The sequence below is a fragment of the Salmo trutta genome, chromosome 32, assembly GCF_901001165.1.
Source record: "Salmo trutta chromosome 32, fSalTru1.1, whole genome shotgun sequence".
Classification (NCBI taxonomy): domain Eukaryota; kingdom Metazoa; phylum Chordata; class Actinopteri; order Salmoniformes; family Salmonidae; genus Salmo; species Salmo trutta.
Genome location: NC_042988.1, coordinates 13,781,688 through 13,806,979, shown reverse-complemented (window position 1 = coordinate 13,806,979; position 25,292 = coordinate 13,781,688). Strand labels below are relative to the sequence as shown.

Genomic DNA, 25,292 nt, shown 5'->3' with positions numbered 1-25,292 from the left:
TGTTTGATGGTTGGCTCTTAGGCCTAATATATAAATACGGCAATGGAATGATTGAACTGAGCCCCATTTGAAGTGTGGCACACCTATAACAGTAATCCTAGATCACAGATGCATTAGTTGGATTTGGTATAGGTTATGAATAAACAGCATTATGCAATAGCTGTAATATACTGTATTTAACTGAAAATCTCCGGACAGGTGGCTATGAGGCATACATGGCAGTAATCAAGCTACAGTCAACACTCGTAGCTTGGAGTCATATATCTCTGAGTGTCTGCCGGGGCAGAGGCCTGGAGAAGTTGCTCTGTCCAGAGAATTCATTTGCATCCGGATTTGCATTCCATGCAAAAGCTTGTGTCTCGCACACCCCTAACTCACTTACACAAGAAACCAAATTTCTTCAGTTCAATGTGTGCTTGAGTCCCTAAGTTAGGACTGTTTCCCTACATGTGTAAAGGAAATGTTCTATTTTGTTGCCTCCACTATCAAATCAATCTTTCCTGCATATATCTGCTGAAGATCCCTTTGGTGTTATACAGTAAGATCAGGCCTCCTTCCTTGTGTACATTTCAGAATGTGTTGTAATGGGGCTGAAATTACTATAGACATGTCAACCTAGTGTTCAACTGGTAAAGATGGTCCGTCTTCATCTCCCCAACATCCAGCATGTCTTTACGCGACACAACCTGGGGTGTAAGAGCTGACGGGGATATTTGCATATCTGATAGTAGCATGGTTTGAAATACTGATCTCTGCTGTTACTGTTATGATGTTAACGCAGAGGGTGTGGGCCCAAGCATCACTCAATAGCCCTGCATGTGCCAATGTTATTACTGTAGAACACGAGTGGGAAGAGTATTAAACCCCAGGGCATACAGTACTGACTTCATGAGCTAATCCTTGTTCCCCAAGTTTAATAGAGTTAGCGTTTCTCCCTCACAGTGGAGCTTCCTTATACACTGAGTATACCAAACATTAGGAACACCTTGAGTTGTACCTCAACAGCCTCAATTCTTCGGTGAATGGACTCTACAAGGTGTCGAAAGCATTCCACAGGGATGCTGGCCCATGTTGACTCCAATGCTTCCAACAGTTGTGTCAAGTTGGCTGGATGTCCTTTGGTTGGTGGACTATTCATGAAACACACAGGAAACTGTTGAGCGTGGTAAAAACCCAGCAGCGTTGCAGTTCTTGACACAAACTGATGCGCCTGGCACCTACTACCATACCCTGTTCAAAGGCACTTACATCTTTTGTCTTGCCCATTCACCCTATGAATGGCGTAATCCTTCATTAACCTGTCTTCTCCCCTTCATCTACACTGATTGAAGTGGATTTAACAAGTGACATCAATAAGGGATTGTAGCTTACACCTGGATTCACCTGGTCAGTCTATGTCATGGAAAGAGGAAATGTTCCTAATGTTTTATATACTCAGTGTATGTTTCTTTAAGTGTAGGAAAGTACTTTGGGCCTAGGGCAGCAATGGTATATGAGTGCGGAATAGGCGGGACTGCCTTTCATGTCTTTGATGAAATAAGTGGATGTTTTCAGATCATTCAGATGATTCAATTTAGGACAATGTCATGGAAAGTGTTCGAGTACATTATCATTGTCACTATAAGACTGTTGATGGATAATTCAATTACAGCTTGTGCCAACAGGAATTAATTGCCCAGCACTCAGATCAAATAACTCAATAATCATGAGTTACAGGCACAGCCATTCCGAGTCGGTGTGGAATGGATGGGTGAGATCAAGCTATTGGCTGAACACACAGGAACTGTTTCGCCTGCTGTGGGACACTGCAGAAGGTCCCTTATATATTACCTTACCCAATGGACCTTTCAAGAGGCTACGGTATATAGATGGATTGGTCTGGGAGGAGTCTGCAGCACACTTCTAAGGCTGGATCTTCACTATAGTCTGTTCAAGGACAGTGTCTTGAAAAATAATTGACACTCTGTAGTTCAAGCGAGCCTTCACTTCTAGAGATATGTGATACCTGGATTATGGTAAAGACAGCCTTCCCAGCTTTTGAGTACATGTTGAGAAAGCGGATTAAGCCCTCAGCCAGTTGCTGTGAGTGCTCCCTCCCAGTGGGGCTATACAGAACCGTCCTGCCACTCCAGCAACTCCTAATCCTACAGACACCGTGGGCTGTTAATTGGAGACTGTCTGGGTGGGTGATCTGCAGGGGAAAGCCACGGTGACAGTGTGCCAGTCACCAGCGTCTCCGCAATCCCCGGCGCACTGTGGAATGTTTGTCTCCTGGCAGTTGTTCCAACGTTGGACGCCTTCCATACCATGCCAGATTTTAGCCTTGTGCCAGGATTCACCATGAACATCACTGTAGGAGTTTCCTACTCCACACCACCACTGCCCCACTGCCCAAGGCCATTCCATTGTCACACAGTCATTTATTAATTCACACATAAATGGAGATAATACCCACTGGGTACAGACGTCAATTCAACATCTATTCCACATTGGTTCAATGTAATTTTGAGGCTGTATCACAACCGGCCGTGATTGGGAGTCCCGTAGGGCGGCACACAGTTGGCCCAGCGTCGTCCGGGTTTGGCCGGTGTAGGCCGTCATTGTAAATAAGAATTTGTTCTTAACTGACTTGCCTAGTTAAAAAAAAGGTTAAATTAAATAAATAAAAATAATTGAATTGAAATGATGTGGAAACAGCATTGACTCAACCAGTGTGTGCCCAGTGGGTATGAATGAAAACAAGGCAGACCTCCCTAATAAAAAAAAATGTGTGTGTACTTTGACACATCTGAACCAACAGCAAGCAGGGAGGTGCAAGATGTCACACCTATGAGGCTATAGATTCTCCGAGGTGTTAAAGTGTCTTATCAGCAGGATACAGACAGTTCCAGATCATCACCATCTATAGCCATCTCTGACACTTTTCTGTAGATAAAATGATAGTTGGATTAACTGTTGAATGTGTCCACCAAATGAGTCAGAGTGAGTCACTTTGCAACTATCTTACCTCGAGTGTTTAACAGGTTTGCTTTCATGTTTCATTATCAAGGCACCAGTTGTTCTGGTGTTTACATTGTTCATTTTTGGGGGGGATTTCATGATTTAAATATACACTGCTCAAAAAAATAAAGGGAACACTTAAACAACACAATGTAACTCCAAGTCAATCACACTTTGTGAAATCAAACTGTCCACTTAGGAAGCAACACTGATTGACAATACATTTCACATGCTGTTGTGCAAATGGAATAGACAACAGGTGGAAATTATAGGCAATTAGCAAGACACCCCCAATAAAGGAGTGGTTCTGCAGGTGGGGACCACAGACAACTTCTCAGTTCCTATGCTTCCTGGCTGATGTTTTGGTCACTTTTGAATGCTGGCGGTGCTTTCACTCTAGTGGTAGCATGAGACGGAGTCTACAACCCACACAAGTGGCTCAGGTAGTGCAGCTCATCCAGGATGGCACATCAATGAGAGCTGTGGCAAGAAGGTTTGCTGTGTCTGTCAGCGTAGTGTCCAGAGCATGGAGGCGCTACCAGGAGACAGGCCAGTACATCAGGAGACGTGGAGGAGGCCGTAGGAGGGCAACAACCCAGCAGCAAGACCGCTACCTCCGCCTTTGTGCAAGGAGGAGCAGGAGAAGCACTGCCAGAGCCCTGCAAAATGACCTCCAGCAGGCCACAAATGTGCATGTGTCTGCTCAAACGGTCAGAAACAGACTCCATGAGGGTGGTATGAGGGCCCGACGTCCACAGGTGGGGGTTGTGCTTACAGCCCAACACCGTGCAGGATGTTTGGCATTTGCCAGAGAACACCAAGATTGGCAAATTCGCCACTGGATCTCTGTGCTCTTCACAGATGAAAGCAGGTTCACACTGAGCACGTGACAGACGTGACAGAGTCTGGAGACGCTGTGGAGAACGTTCTGCTGCCTGCAACATCCTCCAGCATGACCGGTTTGGCGGTGGGTCAGTCATGGTGTGGGTTGGCATTTCTTTGGGGGGCCGCACAGCCCTCCATGTGCTCGCCAGAGGTAGCCTGACTGCCATTAGGTACCGAGATGAGATCCTCAGACCCCTTGTGAGACCATATGCTGGTGCGGTTGGCCCTGGGTTCCTCCTAATGCAAGACAATGCTAGACCTCATGTGGCTGGAGTGTGTCAGCAGTTCCTGCAAGAGGAAGGCATTGATGCTATGGACTGGCCCGCCCGTTCCCCAGACCTGAATTCAATTGAGCACATCTGGGACATCATGTCTCGCTCCATCCACCAACGCCACGTTGCACCACAGACTGTCCAGGAGTTGGTGGATGCTTTAGTCCAGGTCTGGGAGGAGATCCCTCAGGAGACCATCCGCCACCTCATCAGAAGCATGCCCAGGCGTTGTAGGGAGGTCATACAGGCACGTGGAGGCCACACACACTACTGAGCCTCATTTTGACTTGTTTTAAGGACATTACATCAAAGTTGGATCAGCCTGTAGTGTGGTTTTCCACTTTAATTTTGAGTGACTCCAAATCCAGACCTCCATGGGTTGATAAATTGGATTTCCATTGATTATTTATGTGTGATTTTGTTGTTAGCACATTCAACTATGTAAAGAAAAAAGTATTTAATAAGATTATTTCTTTCATTCAGATCTAGGATGTGTTGTTTAAGTGTTCCCTTTATTTTTTTGAGCAGTATAGTTATAGTTGTAATGTTTGTAATCCTACTCGCTCTATTATTGGCCTACGCATTCTCAAGTAGGTTGGGAGCTTTGTTAGACAGGAAGCACCCATTAAATGGACCGTCTGGGAAAAGGCGGAACTCAGACAGTCTGTAGCTTCTGAAGTGGAGGGGAACCAGTCAAAACAAATATAAAACCTTAAGTCCATGTGTGTTTAAAGTACTTATGAATTCATGTCAACTGCCACATGGGAGTTCTCAGAACTAACTATCATTAAAAGAGGGGCAGAGCAGACAGACAGAGACTAGATGCATCAGACGCCCAGGGTTAAAGCCACAAGTACGGTGAGGGCAGACAGTTTGACTGACACAATTCTGGAGAAGCTAACACAAGGAAGACTGGAGATCGAGTGTCGACTGGCATCAGTGTGTGGAGAAACATCAACAACGCAGACAATTCATCATTTAAAAAAACGGAATTTGGAGAGTGGACTGGTTTGGTTCCTAAAATCTTTATCAGTGATAACAGGATGAGGCACAACATCCCTCCGGTTCTGTTTCAACATTGTGTCTAGTCACCAGAAGAGATGAGGTTACAGGGCTGTAGCATCCTGTTGTTGCTCTCTGATAACCCTCTCACCAGTTCCATGTCTTTCTGTTTGTCATCTGTCACCTGCTGTTGTGTCTGTAACTACACGTCTAAGGTTGTCTGTCTCATACACTCAGGCTACAGTCCCACTGAATGGAAGCCCTATCTCTCAAAGCATATTTTCATCTTTTGACACACCAACTTCACATTTACAGTCATTTGTCCATTTAGAAAACATTTCATGTGAAGGGATAAAGGACCCATCAGTGAAGCTGAGCATTTGAGACAAATTACCAGAGAAAACATCCAGACCACAAAGCCATAATCATTGCTTGGCTTGGTGATATATAGTGGGAAAAGTTACAGTCCATTAATGTGTATGAAGCTCAGTTACAAACAAACATCTGTCATCAAGCTCTCTCTCTCTCTTCTCTCTCTTCTCTCTCTCTCTGTTCTCTCTCTCTGTTCTCTCTCTCTCTGTGTTCTCCTCTCTCTCTCTCTCTCTCTCTGTGCTCTCTCCAGTGACACATGAAATGATAACTGACCCCCCAATCTTTATGGAGGTTTGAACTGAGGGTGAAATGTATTATATGACATAGGCATGTTAAAGCCATCACTCAAGTAACCATATTCATTTAACCAGTGGCTATTGGTTGGGTAAAACTGTATCCTGACTGTAACCCAGAGGAAGTAAGGGGTTCTTTACTGGCACTGGACCCATGTGAACAGCATCAAAATGGCTAAAGTATATAAACTCTTGAACAATTAAGTGGTAAGTCGCGGATGTGTCCTCATAATAACATGTCTTCTTCGGCACCGAGAGCGGTTTGATCTTTCACTTAGGAAAAACAACGTTTTCATATGAATAACAAATCCTTAATTGAAGAGTAATGTGATCTCCTATAGCTTTGGCTCTAAAGTCTGGTCTGACTCACAGGGTTACAGAAACATTACCGTGGTCAGTCATTTCAAAACCGAGAGGGAGGAAAACTTCTGAGAAGCTTTTCTGCACTATGTTATAGGTGAGACTGCATTGGTTGAGTGATGGGCGTTGTTGGGTCGAATATCTTTCAGATCAGGCAGGGCTACTGTTTATGTACAGTAAGAGGGGTACAATATGGGATACACAATGCGTTACCCACGATTCATCATTGCCAAACTGTTTTCCCAAGGCTCTGTGTCACACTGTATGATGAATGACTTCCATCTTCTGCATAGAATTCTAATGTCTGAAGAAAAGCAGTGGCTCCATCTGTCAGACACAGAAATGTCACATCTGATCACTTCAGTGGAATTGGGATTGTGACACATGGAAAACTGCGGTTCTCTGTTTATTTTCTCGCAATCCTTTCGATTGCAACAATGTCCTTTCCCATACCCAGTGTTGTAGACTAATAAATAAAAGTCTGAGTTGTGGCTTTTAAGTGCATCCAATTAGCATTATAATTTACACCCTGGGCCTCGGCCAACATTCAGACTCACTGAGAGGTTGTTTGCCTAAATGCTTTAGTGAGACAAGCACAGAGCTTTAGACAGAGTACATAAGCATTTGGGCATTACCATTTCGCCCTTTTCTTTGGCATGGTTGAGAGAGATGACCGAGTTCACAATGATAGTTTTTAAATCGTCATGCCTGGGTGTGCCCTCTAACAGACAGTTACATATAAAATCATGGTAAGTTATGACACCCTATTTCATCCCTTCTAAATAATAAAGACGTGATTGAATAAGCTGATATTTTGTTCACACACACTATCTGTAAAACACAAGGATGATTTATTCCATTCTAACCGTTATGACGAAGTAGATCTGTAATCTCATGCTATGAATGGAATGCAATAGAAAACAAAATACGAAACAAAGACTGTTTCTCAGCGGTTATCCAACTTTATTTCAAAGCGTCATGTTCAGGCACCACAGTGGTTCCTACGGTAATAACATCAGGATTTGATCATAATCCCTGAGAAGCAAACAGAACCATCCAGATACTGGAGGATAAATAACAGCCATTTAGCGCAGTTACAACAAGCAGTAAAAAACATGTCCAGGTCATCAAAATCATTTACATTCTAATCCTCAATATACACATTTAGCATTTCAACAAGAAGGCACAGTACACAAATACTGCTTTATAATTAACATATACAATCCTACCCAATATGGGTCATTTACAGAGGAACAACACCTCTGTATGTGTAAACACTGGTGTTGCTCTTGCAAAGCTCAAAACAAAACCAACCCGCATACTCACTGAGGAATAAGTTAGACTAGTGTACATGGCTCTCCATCAATCCATTTTGTGCAAAAAAAGTATCAGAGAGTATTACATGTGTTGATGGTAATCTAAAAGGTAAATATAAACTCTCAGTGGAAGAGTTGGCGGTAATTTAGCTACTTCACAAGAGCAAGCAAAAGTTCATTTGAAACCCAGCTGTGCAATTTTTTTAAATAAGAACATCTTCAAACAAATCAACAGTTGATTGTAACATTAAAAAAAAATCAATATCTTTGCTATATATTATTTTCCCTGATTTTATCAAATGCAAGGAATGTTATTAAATACAATCAAATCTAGAGATATTGATATTTTGGGGTTTATGTCATTACATCCGTTGGTTTTAACACAGCTGTGAAACATGTCTAAGGACGTCAGTTCTGTCAATTCATTCATTTAAAACTATCAATAAGGGAAAAAGTGCTTATTCCTGATATACCTCAGATTTTAGAACCTGACGGCACATTTGGAAAACTGCCTTCTGCCAGCTCAAATCATATTAGTAATAACACTGACAAATCATTAACAAAAAGCACCAAAATATCTTCATATTATTGTTTTTGTCCGGAGTCTTCTGAAATGAACAAAAAAATAAACTACAACCAAAAATCCCGAAATGAAAACCATTTCCTCCACAATCTCAGAAATTCTGACCGTCTGATTATTTCTATAGAACCTAAAAGGATCGCCTTGAATGGCTTCCAAAACCCAGAAGAAACAAAAAGAAATTGAACAATAAGGCAAATAATTCAACGGAAATTCAACAAATTAATCATGTAAAGCTGGCAAAAGGCTTGGATATATAAGTAGTACATTCTATAAGAATTGCAAATACATTTACAAGCAACATTTAAAACACAACGCACTGATTGCCTGCAAAGCCATAATGCTGAAAGCTCCTTCCCACTAAGTGCCTGCCTGGCTCCTCTGCCCCTATGCCAGGGGAGGAAGCCAAGACACCACACAGGAAGGAAACGTCCCTAGGCGGGCCGCACAGCAGCCCAGTAAAACTATCGGAGTCCGTGTGCCACTGAAACAAAAATACAGTGACATCACAGTCCGATACCAAACACGGGTCCCCACCAGCCTTTCAGATACCGAGGCACGGCGGGGACGAGGATACCAAAGGAGCCGGTCACCTAGTAGGCAACCTGAAGCAGGCACCAAGGGGTGTCTGGGTACAGCAAACAGTGCACAGACTTAAACCTGGAACACAAGGAGAGAGAGAGAGACATGTAGGTTAGATTAACAGAGAAAAAAAGATATACCCTCTTTACAGTCAAGATAGTTCAAGTAGAGTAGGATCACCATTTATGTATTAGTAGTCATGCAGAGGGTAATGTCTCACCTTGATGGGTCTTCCTCCACTGGGAAAGCCCCTTTCATATTGATGATGTTCCTCTTGTTCTCAAACATTCCATAACTCAATGTGATCTGGAATAAGCAAATACGGGAAAGAAATAAGCAACACTGCCCAATAAGTTCTGATAAATGCTGAAACTCTATTCTCACAGTGAAACGACGGACGGACACACGTTCACATCTCACCTGTTTGTGAAGTTCAGATCTGGACACCTGTTGGAGGTTCTCCAGATGGGAGTGGAAAAAGTTACTGCGGGTCAGAGGCACCCCCAGCACCGACTCGATGATGTAGCCGATGGTGCAGTCGTCAGGCAGACGAATCTTCTCTGCCGTGTTCATAAAATGGCCGCCACTGGCCCATGGGCTCATCTTCAAAGCCAGGCCTCGACTCACACAGAAGCCGGCTCCCCCAGTAGCAAACCAGAAGTTTACTGGTCTCTGGAAGAAAATTAAAAAAAGAGACAGCGAGCATGTTAGGTTGTTGTTATGCAACCCTTCTGAAGCATCTCAAACTTTTAATATCCAATTGAAAAGTTGTCATAGGCCAGGAGGACTAAGTCCACCTACCATCTTGTCTCCTAGCCTCTCCGTGGCCTCGATGGGCCGGTCCAGGCTGGGCTTGCCAATGTACATGTCCTGGGTGTGGGGGTAGTGGGACAGCAGCTTCACCAGAGTCCTCATGTTAACGTAGTTATCATCATCCACGTGACAAAACCACCTAAGAGGGGAAAACATTGTTAAAGCGTTACAATATTTCAATTAGAACAATAATCACGATCAAGTCTAGAATGACATACAGCCTGGGTAAATTCATCACTTTAAATAGACACGTACTTTTTCCCAGACTCAATGAACTTGTCGTACTCCACAGCCATCTTGCAGGATAGAGCTTGGCGGCTGTGTGCTGCTGAACAGTTGGTGTTGATGGCGTGACTCCCTATAGGAACAATGAGGGAGGAGATTGTGAGTTACAAACTAGTACCTTACTAGCTAGTTAATGCCAGTAATTGTAACTATAGTGCTGTTAGAGCCTTTTCCACACAGTTTAACACCACCTGGCACTAAGACTACAAGCCCCAGGAGCTCAAAGCAACACATTCCATGGGGATTAAAATAGGGGCTTGGTTTCTCACTATCAAATCTGGACGTTTAATGATGAACTAATCCCAGCTACTGTTCAGGTTAAGATAAATATAAAATGAGAACTAAAATGTTTCTAAAAAAAAATCCCAAACTCACCAACTTTCTTCTTCAGCTCCTCATCTTCTCCATCTGTGAAGATGTATGTCTGAAATGGAGGGAAAATACATCAGATCACGTTGTGGGAGTGGAAATCCATGAAATCAAAGCCCCTCAAAGAACAAGTGGTGGCACAAGAATCAACTGGAGTCCAAACTACAGTATGTCTGATGTCCTTGTTCACTACACATTGAATTCAGTGTGATGAACATCTATCAGCTGTCGTTTATGCATGTGGAGAACACGGAGTTAAACAAGCCCCACTCTAATAAAGGCCTCTTATGCAAGGTTCCCCTCTCTCCATGGCAACTGTGCAGGCCCCCCAAAAGTATCCCAGACATAGAACAAAGAGGGAGGCAACCATCACCCCCCTAAACCCCAATACCATTAAGACCCAATTCCATTCTGGATCTGTACCCACTCCCTAGCTCCAACATGTTGATTAGAAATACAAATATAAATCGATGGCCATCATACAGATATCAATGGGGACATCACCAATGATAATTTCAGCACCACCTGAGTGACACAGAGTAAGGTCTTAAGCAGCCAAAGAATAAAGCTGTCAAGGTTAGAATACTGCAGGCTGGTGTTTAGTTAACAACAAAAGGCAGCCTCAGTGGCACACTTAAAAGAGCAGGTAGGGATTAGGAGTTTTTTTATGGTGGGTAGGGCTTAGCAGGTGCTAGGCAGCTCTTCCTCAGTCAGACAGGGCTGATGAAAGAGCCCCCATGGCCTGTTTGTGTCAGCCGTTGCCTGTTTGTGTGTGTCTGCCGTTGCCCGTTTACGTTTCCCCCCTTGTGAGACAGCACCTGCCTTATCTCCGCCGCGTGCCCCAACACGCCAGGTAGCAGCGCCCACTCAGCCCCACTCCCTCCTACCCTTTCTCGCTGCTCGCGACCTCCCAACAGTTTATTATAACTGAACCAACCCCACATTCCCACTAATTGATTGCTGCCACTGACTGTTGAGCAGCAACAGCCATCTGAGATCTGTATCTTAACAGTGGGGCTGGCTGAGTTCATGCCAGAGGGCGATAAGACAAAGACATTCACTTATCTAATAACTCCCCTCCCATTTCTACACTTCAGTACTATCTGCCATCGGTGCCAAAGCTTTATCTGATTGGTTTGCCCAACAAACAGGGAGCAGATGTTGTGCGATGGATGCTGCAAGGCCCTGGGCCTGTGTTTGGTTAAGGAAGGGTGGTGGTTTCACTGGTAAAGGGATCAGAGGCTGGCGCTGTTTGCTTTAAGTCCCGCTGAAAGGATAGCCTAATCACTGAGGCAGCTGCCAGAGCGGCCAGGGTACTGACAGAAAGGGGTCGAGAGGGGCTGATGGAGGGGGGGGGTCTCACTGCTGATTAGTAAATCGAAATCTGTGTGTGGTCATTCACCCCCACTTCAAGCTCCTACCCATCCCCCGTTCCCCCTCTCTCTCACCACCCCATACGCTGTCCCTCTTCAATAGAACAATGCTGGGTGTTTTCATGCTGGTTAAGGGCCTCCACTGGGTAAATTCTAACTATGTTTGCTGGTATTTGCATACAGCTGCAGCAGTTGACTAAAGACAAGTCTCCAAAGGGCTAAATGGCTTTTGTCTTAACTGAAACATTAAAGAAGTCACTCAAATGGAATACTAATTAATTTACCCCCATGGTTTCATAAATATTAAGTCCTGCCCCGTGAGGAGAATAAACCTTTTTTTTATGATGACTGTCTGAACCACAAATGGGGGGGGGGGGGGGCTGCACTCCTCCCCGCGAAAGAAAGGCCGGGCAAAGCCCAGTCTGAGCAGAGCATGGTGCCTGGCTGGCTGTCTCTAGATCTCCGGGAAGGAAGGGCACGGACTGCACTCCCCTCCACTCATCTCCCTCCATCAACAACCACCTACTCCGCACCCCCCCACCCCCCCTCACTCAACCATGTCACGTTCTCCCTTCCCTTTAGCCTTGGCACAGCACTAAAGTCACGGGAGTGTGGACTACAGTACAGGACAGAGAACAGGCCACCTACAGACACACAATGACACTTTCCCACTCTCTGACCAGCTAGATATTCAGACTCATTCCTTCATACTGTGAAGGGCTATTTGATTAACTCAACAATGGAGCCAAGTCTTCTTCCAAACTGCCAGACGTACAGACGTTCGTTTTGGGAGTGCTGGCAAATTGGTATAATTTAAATTAAAAATGGAATGCATATCAAACCACTATGACGTCACTGCCAGTGCCAGGCTACCAGCTGTCCTGTCCAGACACAACCAAAGTCAATACCCTTATAATGCCCATTGATGTGTAGTTTAGAGCTAGATTTCAACCTGTGTTTCATAGCTAGTTATGTACTGCAGAGCCCAGAGTACTACAAGCCAGAGAATGCTGTTGCTGCACAGTTTGTTCTCTCATTGTTTTGAGGCTCACTCACTAGGGAAGCTGCATTGTTCAAGGGGGGAAATCTGCTGAAACACCGGAAACAAGGGCCTACTATTTGAACAACCCGTGCATAATAACAAGTTGTAAAAAAACAACATAGTATTTATCATATTATGTCACAGTACTTTTGCTTACTCACTAACTTATGACTCACAAAAAACAATTGGGCCTTTCACTACACCAACTACTCTCTGAACCAAATCATTTTTTCCACCAATAACTACTTTCGTTTGATGTAATAAAAAACTAACTTCTGACCAAAATACTAAATCAGATAAATTATTCTGCCAGACACAGTAAGCCACAATTCTATCATGGTAATCACAGATTGGATCTACCCTCTATTTACATGTAAACATTATCTGATAGCACGTCCGTTGGCTTAAGGAAACAGAAAAAGTGTATATCCTGTGCTGGAAATACGAATCAGGGCTCTGATCTGCTCAGTGAACAGTTCTAGTTAGGCCTCACCTGCTGGCAGAATGCCATGATATCTCTACCAGCTTCAGATACCAGCTACAGACATGATCAACTGGATTCAGTCAGCTGAGCTCCACAGGTGTTCATCAATTGAGCAGTATCATATAGCCTGGGTGCAGATGTCCATATGTGCTGGGAATGACCTGATTCCTATGACTGGCATTAGAACCATCCTTTGTTCTCTAACTTCTGGCCACCTGTCAGCCTTCCTCCAGGAACTCCCATTTGTATTGTGGGCCCAGGCTGTTCTTTATGCCTGCGCTGGCTTCCACCAGCTGCCTGATTAAACCCTGCTGTTAACTCTTTCTCTCTCTCTCTCTGAGATGGGTTAACTTACATCATCCACCACTACAGTAAGCACAACACACTCAATGGCCATGTAAACTGCTACTCCCCAAACTCTATTGACAGCCCATCTTACAGAGCATAAACCTGTCCTGGAGTGGGGGGGGGGGGGGGGGGGGCTAGTTTAAGAACTTGGACAGATGTCAGATCTAGACTTTCCCTGTATTGGATGTAGAAAACGCACCACAGACCATTATAGAATGGAGGGACTTTGGAGGGAGTTTTTTGAATGGGCTACTGTATTTGATCATGTGATGCATCTTATGTGTTCAAAGTTCCATTTTCTCACCCCACTTCCTCTGCATACAAAGAGAGACAGTGTTGCCATGACTAACCTTCAAAACACCCAAAACAGAGTGGGGTTTGGCTTGGGATGGAGAGAAGAGTTCTCAAAAGAAGGTGGATAAAGAATGTGTGATTGTGCCCGAGGAGAATTTAATTGACTTTTGAAAAATCTGCGTGACAACTCTGGGTAGTGGATAAAATCACTATGACTAGCCTCTGTTTCCTCTCGACTACGGCTGTGAGTGCCTTTGTGCACCAGCCTAAAAGAGCTTGGTTCTCAGGGCTGCATTTTCAAACTCAGCGTGTTACTCCCAGCACAAACTTCCCTATATATGCACTTCTTTGTCCCAAGCATCCCCTTGGCTGCTTGACCCAGACTCAGCTCCCACGTTCCCATGGAGCGACTGAGACAAGGGGGCTGGGAAAGCTTTTCTTCCCCCTTCAGAAAGACGCTTTGTTAGCCCTGGAGAGGGGACAGCACTGGAGCTGCTGCTGTGAGACATACATTGCACCAGGGCATTCACAGGGACTCCCAAAAGAGGGGGTGAAAAAGAGGGGAAACGAGGGGGGTGCAGAGGCTTGAAACTGCTCCCTATGTTCTCAGGGGCATCACTCAAGGAAGAATAAAAAGTGACAGAGCCTAAGGAACTCTGCATAATTAAGAGGGTAACATGGACAGTTCAGGAACAAACAGTTATCACCCATCTCACCTGACATGAGTGGAACAGATGTTTGAGCGGGTCAGCAGTAACACTTAACTCTCATTGGTGGCTTGTTGTGAAGCATATTTTATGGGAGAATATTAGTTTTTTTGCCTATTTTGTAAAAGCATTTTGTCCTATGGTAAATTGCCTAGCCTAAGCCTACTAAAGGAAACCTAGTGGAAATATGTGATTGTTTTATTCTAGGCTATGTCCATGAACAATATTCTTCTGATAATAATGTAGTATTGTTGGCTTACCTGCTGCATGTTTCTAGAGATCCAGGTATCCAGAAGGAGATTTAGTCGAGACTGATGGAACTTCTTTGTGGTCTTGACAGCGATGAAGATGTCATCTGCACTGATGTCCTCTGCGGGGGACGCGTCTGTCGCTGACTGAGCGGACCCTGCAGGCTTGTCTGCTTCTCTCCGTCCCCGGGTCAACTTGGAAAAATACGCAGAGAATCCTTTCTTTGCCTGTCCCTCCGTGTTGACCTGTTGCTGAACAGCCTTCACTCCGTCCGTAGCCAAGGTGTCCATGCTCTGGAGTGAGCGCGTCCCCATCTCTCTCTGGTTTGGAACCTCATCTACCTGAACTCTTTGATGCTGCGCGACCACCAAGAGCAACATAAGGCAGGTGAATCCTGCACTGGTTATAGAGATAACCGTTTTCTTACCATAACTTTTCGACATGTTGATATATGTCAAAACTACAATATGTAGTTGTATACTGAGAATCACCTAAATTGAAAGTCCATATAGTAATTCTCTCCAGATAGAACAACGAAATTAAACAGCCGTCCCGTGCGTCTGCATTATTGTAATACAATGCAATTTTGTCCTAGCCCAACTTTATAACCTGCCCTTCAAGCTAGCCACGCCTCATGGGCGGTCTGTAATGTGCCATTGTGCTATATTGTGGGGACGCTGAGAAAAGACTCTCCCCCTGGGCAGATCTAAATCGTAGACACGCCCACGACATGAGGCGTGTGCGTGTGTGTGTGCGTGCGTGTGCGTGTGCGCGCGCGCGTGTGTGTGAAATAAATTATTTAAGCCCCTTGTTACTTTTGAATTCCTTGCCCGCCAAAGTTTTCACATTCTGCTAAGCCTACAGCTATTTTCTATAGGCACTTTGCTTGTTCTTGAATCTACTATAAGTAGGCCTTTATAGTCATTTGGTAAATGGAACATCAAATATGTTTCTGTGTGAGCATGCGACATATACATTTGAATAAAGAAGTAATATTAGCTTGAGGAGATTAAGGATGGCATCAAATCCTATGGTTTTCCTTAACAGGGAAGTCCCATGGCAGTTACAGATAAGAGTGAAAGATTTACTCTAAGAAAGCAGCAGGTGGACATTGTTAATGCTTTCAGTTAGCACCTTGTCTGCAGCTGGTGGTGGTGAAAAGTAGCATTTTTCAAATAGGCTTGAATAATTAACAAACCTATCTGGCTTTAGTTGGCCTGTTTGTGGAAAGAACATCTGAGCCTCATAATCTACAACAGATGGTGCCTAATTGAATAAATCTTGATTATATTTAGGCTACTTAAACATACGTCCTTGTGAATTAAGCATTTCTTTAGTTTGTGAACTCATAATCCTGCTCTGTAACCAATGATTGATTAGGCCTACCATTGGAAACTTCCATTTAGAACCGGTGGATTCTGGAACATTTGGCTACGTTCAACGTCTTACATGTCTCCCAGATATAAAAAGTTGGACTCCTCAATGAAATTCTTTGTGAACTTATTCAAATTCTGCCAAGTTTGGACAGCTTGTTCACCAGCCAAGCAAATGCAATTATTCTGCATTGACCTTGTAAGGGCTTTAAACAGTTGGCAATTCCTCAGCCCTTGTTATTTAAATTCTGTCTCTCAACCAGTGGGGTGGCTGACCCCTAGACGTGACATGAGTTCCAGCAGACCGACTGCCGTGCAGCTGGTAGTGACAGGTCTGAATACCCACACTCGTTCCCACCAGCCTCAGTCTCAGACCAGAGAATGGCCAATGGACCAAGCAAACTATTGGATGAGAATTATAATCTCATGTTTCTAAATTTAAAAAACTGTTTGATGTGAAAAAGCATGTGAATCATGTCAAACCATCTTTTGGTTATAGGGGTTAGCTTTAAAGTCATATTAAGAATATTCTAACACTGACTATCCTTATTTGCCGTCATCTAGCTAAAGCCCTACCCCACCACTTCTATTGTTGAGCTAAGTAAACCGGAGTAAATTGGTATGGATACAACCTTTATACTTCTAGTCCTCTTTTTTACCCAACATCAAAAGGACTGGTTGAGCTAAAAGAGAACACACTGTGAGATGGAGGAGAAGAACCAGTTAGAGAACACACTGTGAGATGGAGGAGAACCAGTTAGAGAACACACTGTGAGATGGAGAAGAACCAGTTAGAGAACACACTGTGAGATGGAGGAGAACCAGTTAGAGAACACACTGTGAGATGGAGGAGAAGAACCAGTTAGAGAACACACTGTGAGATGGAGGAGAACCAGTTAGAGAACACACTGTGAGATGGAGAAGAACCAGTTAGAGAACACACTGTGAGATGGAGGAGAAGAACCAGTTAGAGAACACACTGTGAGATGGAGGAGAAGAACCAGTTAGAGAACACACTGTGAGATGGAGGAGAACCAGTTAGAGAACACACTGTGAGATGGAGGAGAAGAACCAGTTAGAGAACACACTGTGAGATGGAGGAGAACCAGTTAGAGAACACACTGTGAGATGGAGAAGAACCAGTTAGAGAACACACTGTGAGATGGAGGAGAACCAGTTAGAGAACACACTGTGAGATGGAGGAGAAGAACCAGTTAGAGAACACACTGTGAGATGGAGGAGAAGAACCAGTTAGAGAACACACTGTGAGATGGAGGAGAAGAACCAGTTAGAGAACACACTGTGAGATGGAGGAGAAGAACCAGTTAGAGAACACACTGTGAGATGGAGGAGAAGAACCAGTTAGAGAACACACTGTGAGATGGAGGAGAAGAACCAGTTAGAGAACACACTGTGAGATGGAGGAGAAGAACCAGTTAGAGAACACACTGTGAGATGGAGGAGAACCAGTTAGAGAACACACTGTGAGATGGAGGAGAAGAACCAGTTAGAGAACACACTGTGAGATGGAGGAGAAGAACCAGTTAGAGAACACACTGTGAGATGGAGGAGAAGAACCAGTTAGAGAACACACTGTGAGATGGAGGAGAAGAACCAGTTAGAGAACACACTGTGAGATGGAGGAGAAGAACCAGTTAGAGAACACACTGTGAGATGGAGGAGAACCAGTTAGAGAACACACTGTGAGATGGAGGAGGAGAACCAGTTAGAGAACACACTGTGAGATGGAGGAGAAGAACCAGTTAGAGAACACACTGTGAGATGGAGGAGAAGAACCAGTTAGAGAACACACTGTGAGATGGAGGAGAAGAACCAGTTAGAGAACACACTGTGAGATGGAGGAGAAGAACCAGTTAGAGAACACACTGTGAGATGGAGGAGAAGAACCAGTTAGAGAACACACTGTGAGATGGAGGAGAAGAACCAGTTAGAGAACACACTGTGAGATGGAGGAGAAGAACCAGTTAGAGAACACACTGTGAGATGGAGGAGAAGAACCAGTTAGAGAACACACTGTGAGATGGAGGAGAACCAGTTAGAGAACACACTGTGAGATGGAGGAGAAGAACCAGTTAGAGAACACACTGTGAGATGGAGGAGAAGAACCAGTTAGAGAACACACTGTGAGATGGAGGAGAACCAGTTAGAGAACACACTGTGAGATGGAGGAGAAGAACCAGTTAGAGAACACACTGTGAGATGGAGGAGAAGAACCAGTTAGAGAATACACTGTGAGATGGAGGAGAAGAACCAGTTAGAGAACACACTGTGAGATGGAGGAGAAGAACCAGTTAGAGAACACACTGTGAGATGGAGGAGAAGAACCAGTTAGAGAACACACTGTGAGATGGAGGAGAAGAACCAGTTAGAGAACACACTGTGAGATGGAGGAGAAGAACCAGTTAGAGAACACACTGTGAGATGGAGGAGAAGAACCAGTTAGAGAACACACTGTGAGATGGAGGAGAAGAACCAGTTAGAGAACACACTGTGAGATGGAGGAGAAGAACCAGTTAGAGAACACACTGTGAGATGGAGGAGAAGAACCAGTTAGAGAACACACTGTGAGATGGAGGAGAACCAGTTAGAGAACACACTGTGAGATGGAGGAGAAGAACCAGTTAGAGAACACACTGTGAGATGGAGGAGAAGAACCAGTTAGAGAACACACTGTGAGATGGAGGAGAAGAACCAGTAAGCCTTTCTCCATAAATGTCCCTATAAAACAAACTGAAAGGTGGGCTTTTAATCAAACAAAAACCACAAAATGTTGCTGAGAAGTAATCCTTTCACTTTAAATTGTTCCTGCCGACAAGTCCTTTTGTGCATCTTTTAAAACTGCTCACAAAAAGGAAGCTAAAAAACAAGTATAAGAAACCAGGGAGAGGGGGTTGTCTCTCTGGCCCTCATTCTTCTTGGATCAACAGGCTCTTTCTCCTGGTTCTGCAGGAGATTCGTCCCACCTCTAAAAAGGCTTTCGGTCAGACAGCTCCTTGGACTCCTGAGACAATGACAGTTGTTAAAATGGCGGGTGAAATGTACTAAGTGAACGTCCTTCTCTATACCAGCTTCATGCCAGCCATCCCCCTTTTTGCTCCTGTCTTCCCTCCACTGACAGCAACAGCAACAACAAAAACATAAAACCTTCTTTTCCCCTTAAACGGCCCCACCACACCATACAGTACCCCATTCCATCCCATCCTGAGCCCTTCTAACGATGTTACCGCTGAATTTCAATGAAATGAAATCCCCTTTGTAAAGAGTATTCCACTTCCACAAGAGAGTGCCCACAGACCCACCAATAAACACAATAGCCCTTGATCTCTCTCTGAACATCTCTGGGGATCTGAATAGAGAGGGCCTGGGGGGGCTGAGTGGGGTGGTTATGATTAGAAGGGTGCTATTTATATTCCTCATCCACTGTAGGATCTATGCACAAAGGGGAGGTAAAGCATTTCTGTCAGTTCTGAGGTCAGTTTGAGAAATATTACTATTGTTTTTTATTGTTTGTGTCTAGCCACAAAAATGTCTCTGTCAGACCACTTATTGTTAAGGCCTTATTCTCACCACTGAAACTTACAAAACACATCCACTCAGTGCTGAAAGATTGCACACTCACTGTTGAAACTGACTACATACAGTTTCGCCTTGCTCTGTGCATCCATAGGAAGCATCTGTACATGGTAAAGAGGTTGCATATCGCTCTGGGCAAATCCTGTACACATACATTTTCTATTTATTTAATTTACATCTTCGCTTCTCATCCCCTTCAGCATTTGACAAAATTTGCTGCTCTTGACTATAAACAGACACATACAGTGCCTTTGGAAAGTATTCAGAACCCACATTTTGTTACATTACAGCCTTATTCTAAAATTGATTACATTTATTTTTTTCCTCATCAAACTAAACACAATACCCCATAACAACAAAGCGAAAACTGGGTTTTAGACATTTTTGCAAATTTATAAAAATAAAAAACAGAAATATTACATTTATGTAAGTATTCAGACCCTTTACTCAGTACTATGTTGAAGCAACTTTGGCAGCGATTACAGCATCGAGTCTTCTTGGGTATGACGCTACAAGCTTGGCACACCTGTATTTGGGTAGTTTCTCCCATTCTTCTCTGCAGATCCTCTCAAGCTCTGTCAGGTTGGAAGGGGATCGTTGCTGCACAGCTATTTTCAGGCCTCTCCAGAGATGTTCATTCGGGTTCAAGTCTGGGTTCTGGCTGGGCCACTCAAGGACATTCAGAGACTTGTCCCGAAGCCACTCCTGCATTGTCTCAGCTGTGTGCTTAGGGTCGTTGTCCTGTTGGAAGGTGAACCTTCACCCCAGTCTGAGCACTCTAGAGCAGGTTTTTATCAAGGATCTCTCTGTACTTTGCTCTGTTCATATTTTCCTCGATGCTGACTAGTCTCCCAGTCCCTGCCGCTGAAAAACATCCTCACAGCATGATGCTGCAACCACCATGCTTCACCGTAGGGATGGTGCCAGGTTTCCTCCAGACGTGACGCTTAGCATTCAGGCCAAAGAGTTCAATCTTGGCTTCATCAGACCAGAAAATCTTGTTTCTCATGGTCTGAGAGTCTTTGGGTGCCTTTTGGCAAATTCCAAGCAGGCTGTCATGTGCCTTTTACTGAGGAGTGGCTTCCGGCTGGCCACTCTACCATAAAGGCTTGATTGGTGGAGTGCTGCAGAGATGGTTGTCCTTCTGGAAGGTTCTCCCATCTCCACAGAGGAACTCTAGAGCTCTGTCAGAGTGACCATTGGGTTCTTGGTCACCTCCCTGACCAAGGCCCTTCTCCCCGATTGCTCAGTTTGGCCGGGCTGCCAGCTCTAGGAAGAGTCTTGGTGGTTCCAAACTTCTTCCATTTAAGAATGATGGAGGCCACTGTGTTCTTGGGGACCTTCAATGCTGCATACATTTTTAGGTACCCTTCTCCAGATCTGTGCCTCGACACAATCCTGTCTCGGAGCTCTATGGACAACTCCTTCGACCTCATTGTTTGGTTTTTGCTCTGACATGCACTGTCAACTGTGGGATATTATATAGACAGGTGTGCCTTTACAAATCATGTCCAATCAATTGAATTTACCACAGGTAGAATCCAATCAAGTTGTAGAAACATCTCAGGGATGATCAATGGAAACAGGATGCACCTGAGCTCAATTTCGAGTCTCATAGCAAAGGGTCTAAATACTTCTGTAAATAAGGTATTTCTGTTTTTAAATTTGCAAAAAAATCTAACAACCTGTTTTTGCTTTGTCTTTATGGGGTATTGTGTGTAGATTGCTGAGGATTTTTATTTATTTAATCCATTTTGGAATAAGGCTGTAACGTAACAAAATGTGGAAAAATTCAAGGGGTCTGAATACTTTCCGAAGGCACTGTACATTAAAGGAAACAAACGGTAATGATAATGTATCTCTGAGGAGATCATCAATCAATCACATGCTTAGACTTGGCCATAGACTTCAACTTATTGTCAAAGGAATTGCACACTTCGAAAAGAACTGAAAACTTGGAAAGTATAATTGTGTGAATATAACTATACCAGTGTTCTAGTTGACCACAATTGAATGCATCCCTGCCTTTTATTGAATGAACTGTGTGCTGTATTTATTTGAAGTATTTTGTGAGCTCTCTGTACCTCTGGATTCTCTGTGAGATCTGGAAAATGTTAAGCCTCCTGTAAGCCTTGAGTCACGGTCATGCTGTTGTTCCTGAATATGGTACCAGTAAGTGGAAATGAACACAGCTCTGAGTCTGAGAGGAAGACCTTCTCAAACCACTCCTCTGTCTTCTTGTCTTCTTCTCTCCTTCGTTCTCTTTCAAAAATGGATTAGTCGACATATTTTGCAAGTAGCCGCAGTGATAAAAGCCATATTTTCCTGCCTTTGATTCATTGTTTCTTGACACAGACCTGCTCATACACCCTGCTGATAGAGTGTCTTTCTGTTCTCTGCTGGGTGAGCAGGAAAACACTAATATCCCACTGAGGGAGTGTCCCAGACCCAGACCTGATTTATGGCCTACTTTACAGAGAAATCAACCCATGTATGTCTCTTTGGAGCGGTTCCATTCAACTTGATGGAAACTCTATCTGTGTATTGTGGACCGATATAGAAAAACAGGCTCTATTTATTTGTCTGTCAAGCAGTGAGCCATTCTGCCTCTTATGATCCTGCGGAGAGCATCCTCTAATGTTGCATGGGGGGCAAGGAAATTGAAACCCACTTCTGAGGGGCCGACCAGTCCCCTGGCTCTCACTTCTGGTGTGACCTGTAATCCTATCAGTGCTAGTGTGTCCATGCTGGGAGAATAAGCAGAGGCAGGGGCTTCTCCTGCTGCCCGTTTCTCATTTACTGGTTCTCTGGCCCAGGCCCACATGCCTTCTCTGAGAGAGAGAAACAAACGTTCACTGTCACATATTTTAAAGGCATACTACACTGAGTGTACTAAACATTAGGAACACCTTCCTAATATTGCGTTGCACCCTATTTTGCCCTCAAAACAGTCTCAATTCGTTGGGGCATTGACTCTACAAGGTGTCTAAAGCGTTCCACAGGGATGCTGGGACATGTTGACTCAATGCTTCCCACAGTTGTGTCAAGTTGGCTGGATGTCCTTTGGGTGGTGGACCATTCTTGAGACACATGGGAAACTGTTGAGCGTGAAAAACCCAGCAGTGTTGCAGGTCTTGACACACTCAAACCGGTGTGCTGGCACGTACTACCATGCCCCGTTCAAAGGCACTTCCACCCTCTGAATGGCACACATACACAGTCCATGTCTCAATTGTCTCAAGGCTTAAAAATCCTTCTTTAACCTTTATCTACACTGATTGAAATGGATTTAACAAGAGACATCAATAAGGGATCATAGCTTTCACCTGGATTCATTGGGTCAGTCTATGTCATGGAAAGAGTAGGTGTTCCTAATGTTTTGTACACTCAGTGTATAACTAATATTCTAAAATATGCATATTTACTTTTTTGCAGTTATAAGTCTAAGATACAGTATATGACCAAAAGTGTGCGGGCACTTGCTCGTTGATCATCTCGTTCCAAAATCATGGGCGTTAATATGGAGTTGGTACCCCCTTTGATGCTATAACAGTCTCCACTTCTGGGAAGGCTTTCCACTAAATGTTGGGACATTGCTGTGGGGACTTGCTTCCATTCAGCTACAAGAGCATTAGTGAGGTCTGGCACTGATGTTGAGTGATTAGGTCTGGCTCACAGTCGGCGTTCCAATTCCTCCCAAAGGTGTTCGATGGGGTTGAGATCAGGACTCTGTGCAGGCCAGTCAGGTTCTTCCACACCGATCTCGACAAAGCCTTTCTGTATGGACCTCGATTTGTGCACGGGGGCATTGTCATGCTGAAACATGAAAGGGCCTTCCCCAAACTGTTGCCACAAAGTTGGAAGCACAGAATCATCTAGAATGTCATTGTATGCTGTAGAGATAAGATTTCCCTTCACTGGAACTAAGGGGCCTAGCTCGAACCATGAAAAACAGCCCTAGACCATTACAGTTGGCCCTATGCATTCGGGCAGGTAGCGTTCTCCTAGGATCTGCCAAACCCAGATGGTGAAGCGTGATTCATCACTCCAGAGAACGCATTTCCACTGCTCCAGAATCCAATGGTGGCGAGTTTTACACCACCCCAGCCAACGCTTGGTATTGCGCATTGGTATCTTAGGCTGCCCTAAGATACCAATGGCTGCCCTAAGATACCATTTCATGTACCTCCCGATGAACAGTTCTTGTGCTGATGTTGTTTCCAGAGGCAGTTTAAAACTCGATAGTGAGTGTTGCAACCAAGGACAGACTAGATGTTTCCACTTCACAATAACAGCACTTACAGTTGACCAGGGCAGCTCTAGCAGGGCAGAAATTTGACAAACTGATTTGTTTGAAAGGTGGCATCCTATGACGGTGCCACATTGAAAGTCTCTGAGCTCTTCAGTACGGCCATTCTACTGCCAATGTTTGTCTATGGAGATTGCATGGCGGTCTGCTCGATTTGATACACCTGTCAGCAACGGGTGTGGCTGAAATAGCCGAATCCACTATTTTGAACTTTTGTATATATTGTGTATCTACCACTTTCCCAATGTTCAACACTTAAACTTGCATGCAGGCTAGTGGGCAGATCTGAATTATTTTTGTTTTAAAACAAGTTTGACTTATACATTAAATTCTTTGGACATGACAGAATATTTCTACATTTTTGGAAGTCATTTTCTGCAGCGTTGGCAGTGGTTGCCAGTTGCAGTTGTTGTGGGCGGCTTGTGCTTTATTTCCAGCTAATCTAATTGATTACAGTACTATGACAGTGGATTAGATGACCAATCTAATACAGCCCCAGGTCAGGTTACACTCTGACATGTCCAGGCATGTTCAACTGACTCCATCTTGTTCTGCCATAAAGGCCTGGGTGAAACTCTTCTATTCGGCTTGCAACACTAACATATTGCTATGGTACCCATGTTGGGCAGAGTGAAAACATTTTGATGACTCAATTACACCCCAAACAGCCTCTCTTCCCGAAGTTACTGCTGCATTTCTGCTACAAGTATTGTGATATTTGGAAAGAGTTAGAAAGAGGGAGAAAAGTGAGAATAAAGAGATGTATTACAGCATCCGTAGTTTTAATTGTTCTGAAATCATCAGAACTTCTAATACCTGTTGACAAATGTAATTTATATTTTATCCTCATGGAACTATAAGTGATGAGAAATTTGGAAATGACTCATTTGAACTGTGTGGGTGCTGGCTGTGGCAGCTAGGGCCTGAAGACAAGTAGTCTCTGTTGGAATGAACTGCTTCTTCAGACAATGCCTGCTTAACCCGGAAGCCAGCCGCACCAATGTGTCAGAGTAAACACCATACACCTGGTGACCATGTCAGCATGCACTGCACCCGCCCCGCCACAGGAGGCACTAGTGTGCAATGGGACAAGAACATCCCTGTCGGCCAAATCCTGCCCTAACCCGGATGACGCTGGGCCAACTGTGCGCCGCCCCATGGGTCTCTCGGTTGCGGCAAAGCCTGGACTCAAACTAGGATCTCTAGTGGCACAGCTAGCACTGCGATGCAGTGCCTTAGACCACTGCGCCACTCGGGAGGCCCAGGGTGCTTTCACATATACCCTGTATGATCCGCATCCTGGAGCATTTGGTACTCTGATCCACGCTATAAAGTATGTGTAAAAAGTTAGCATTTGAAACAGTGGCCAAGTAAACAAAACCAAAATATG

At 44.3% G+C, this 25,292-nt stretch overlaps 1 protein-coding gene across 1 annotated transcript; it reads right to left on the bottom strand.

Moving 5' to 3' along the window:
• Positions 1–7,124: 7,124 nt before the first annotated feature.
• LOC115171151 (beta-1,3-N-acetylglucosaminyltransferase lunatic fringe-like) lies at positions 7,125–15,203 on the bottom strand. Its single transcript, XM_029727692.1, has 7 exons — positions 14,638–15,203; positions 10,136–10,184; positions 9,731–9,833; positions 9,464–9,614; positions 9,083–9,334; positions 8,883–8,968; positions 7,125–8,740 (listed from the first exon to the last, which is right to left on the bottom strand). Exons 1-7 carry the CDS (start codon positions 15,067–15,069, stop codon positions 8,674–8,676), a joined length of 1,140 nt encoding a protein of 379 aa, XP_029583552.1. The 5' UTR covers positions 15,070–15,203; the 3' UTR covers positions 7,125–8,673.
• Positions 15,204–25,292: the final 10,089 nt, after the last annotated feature.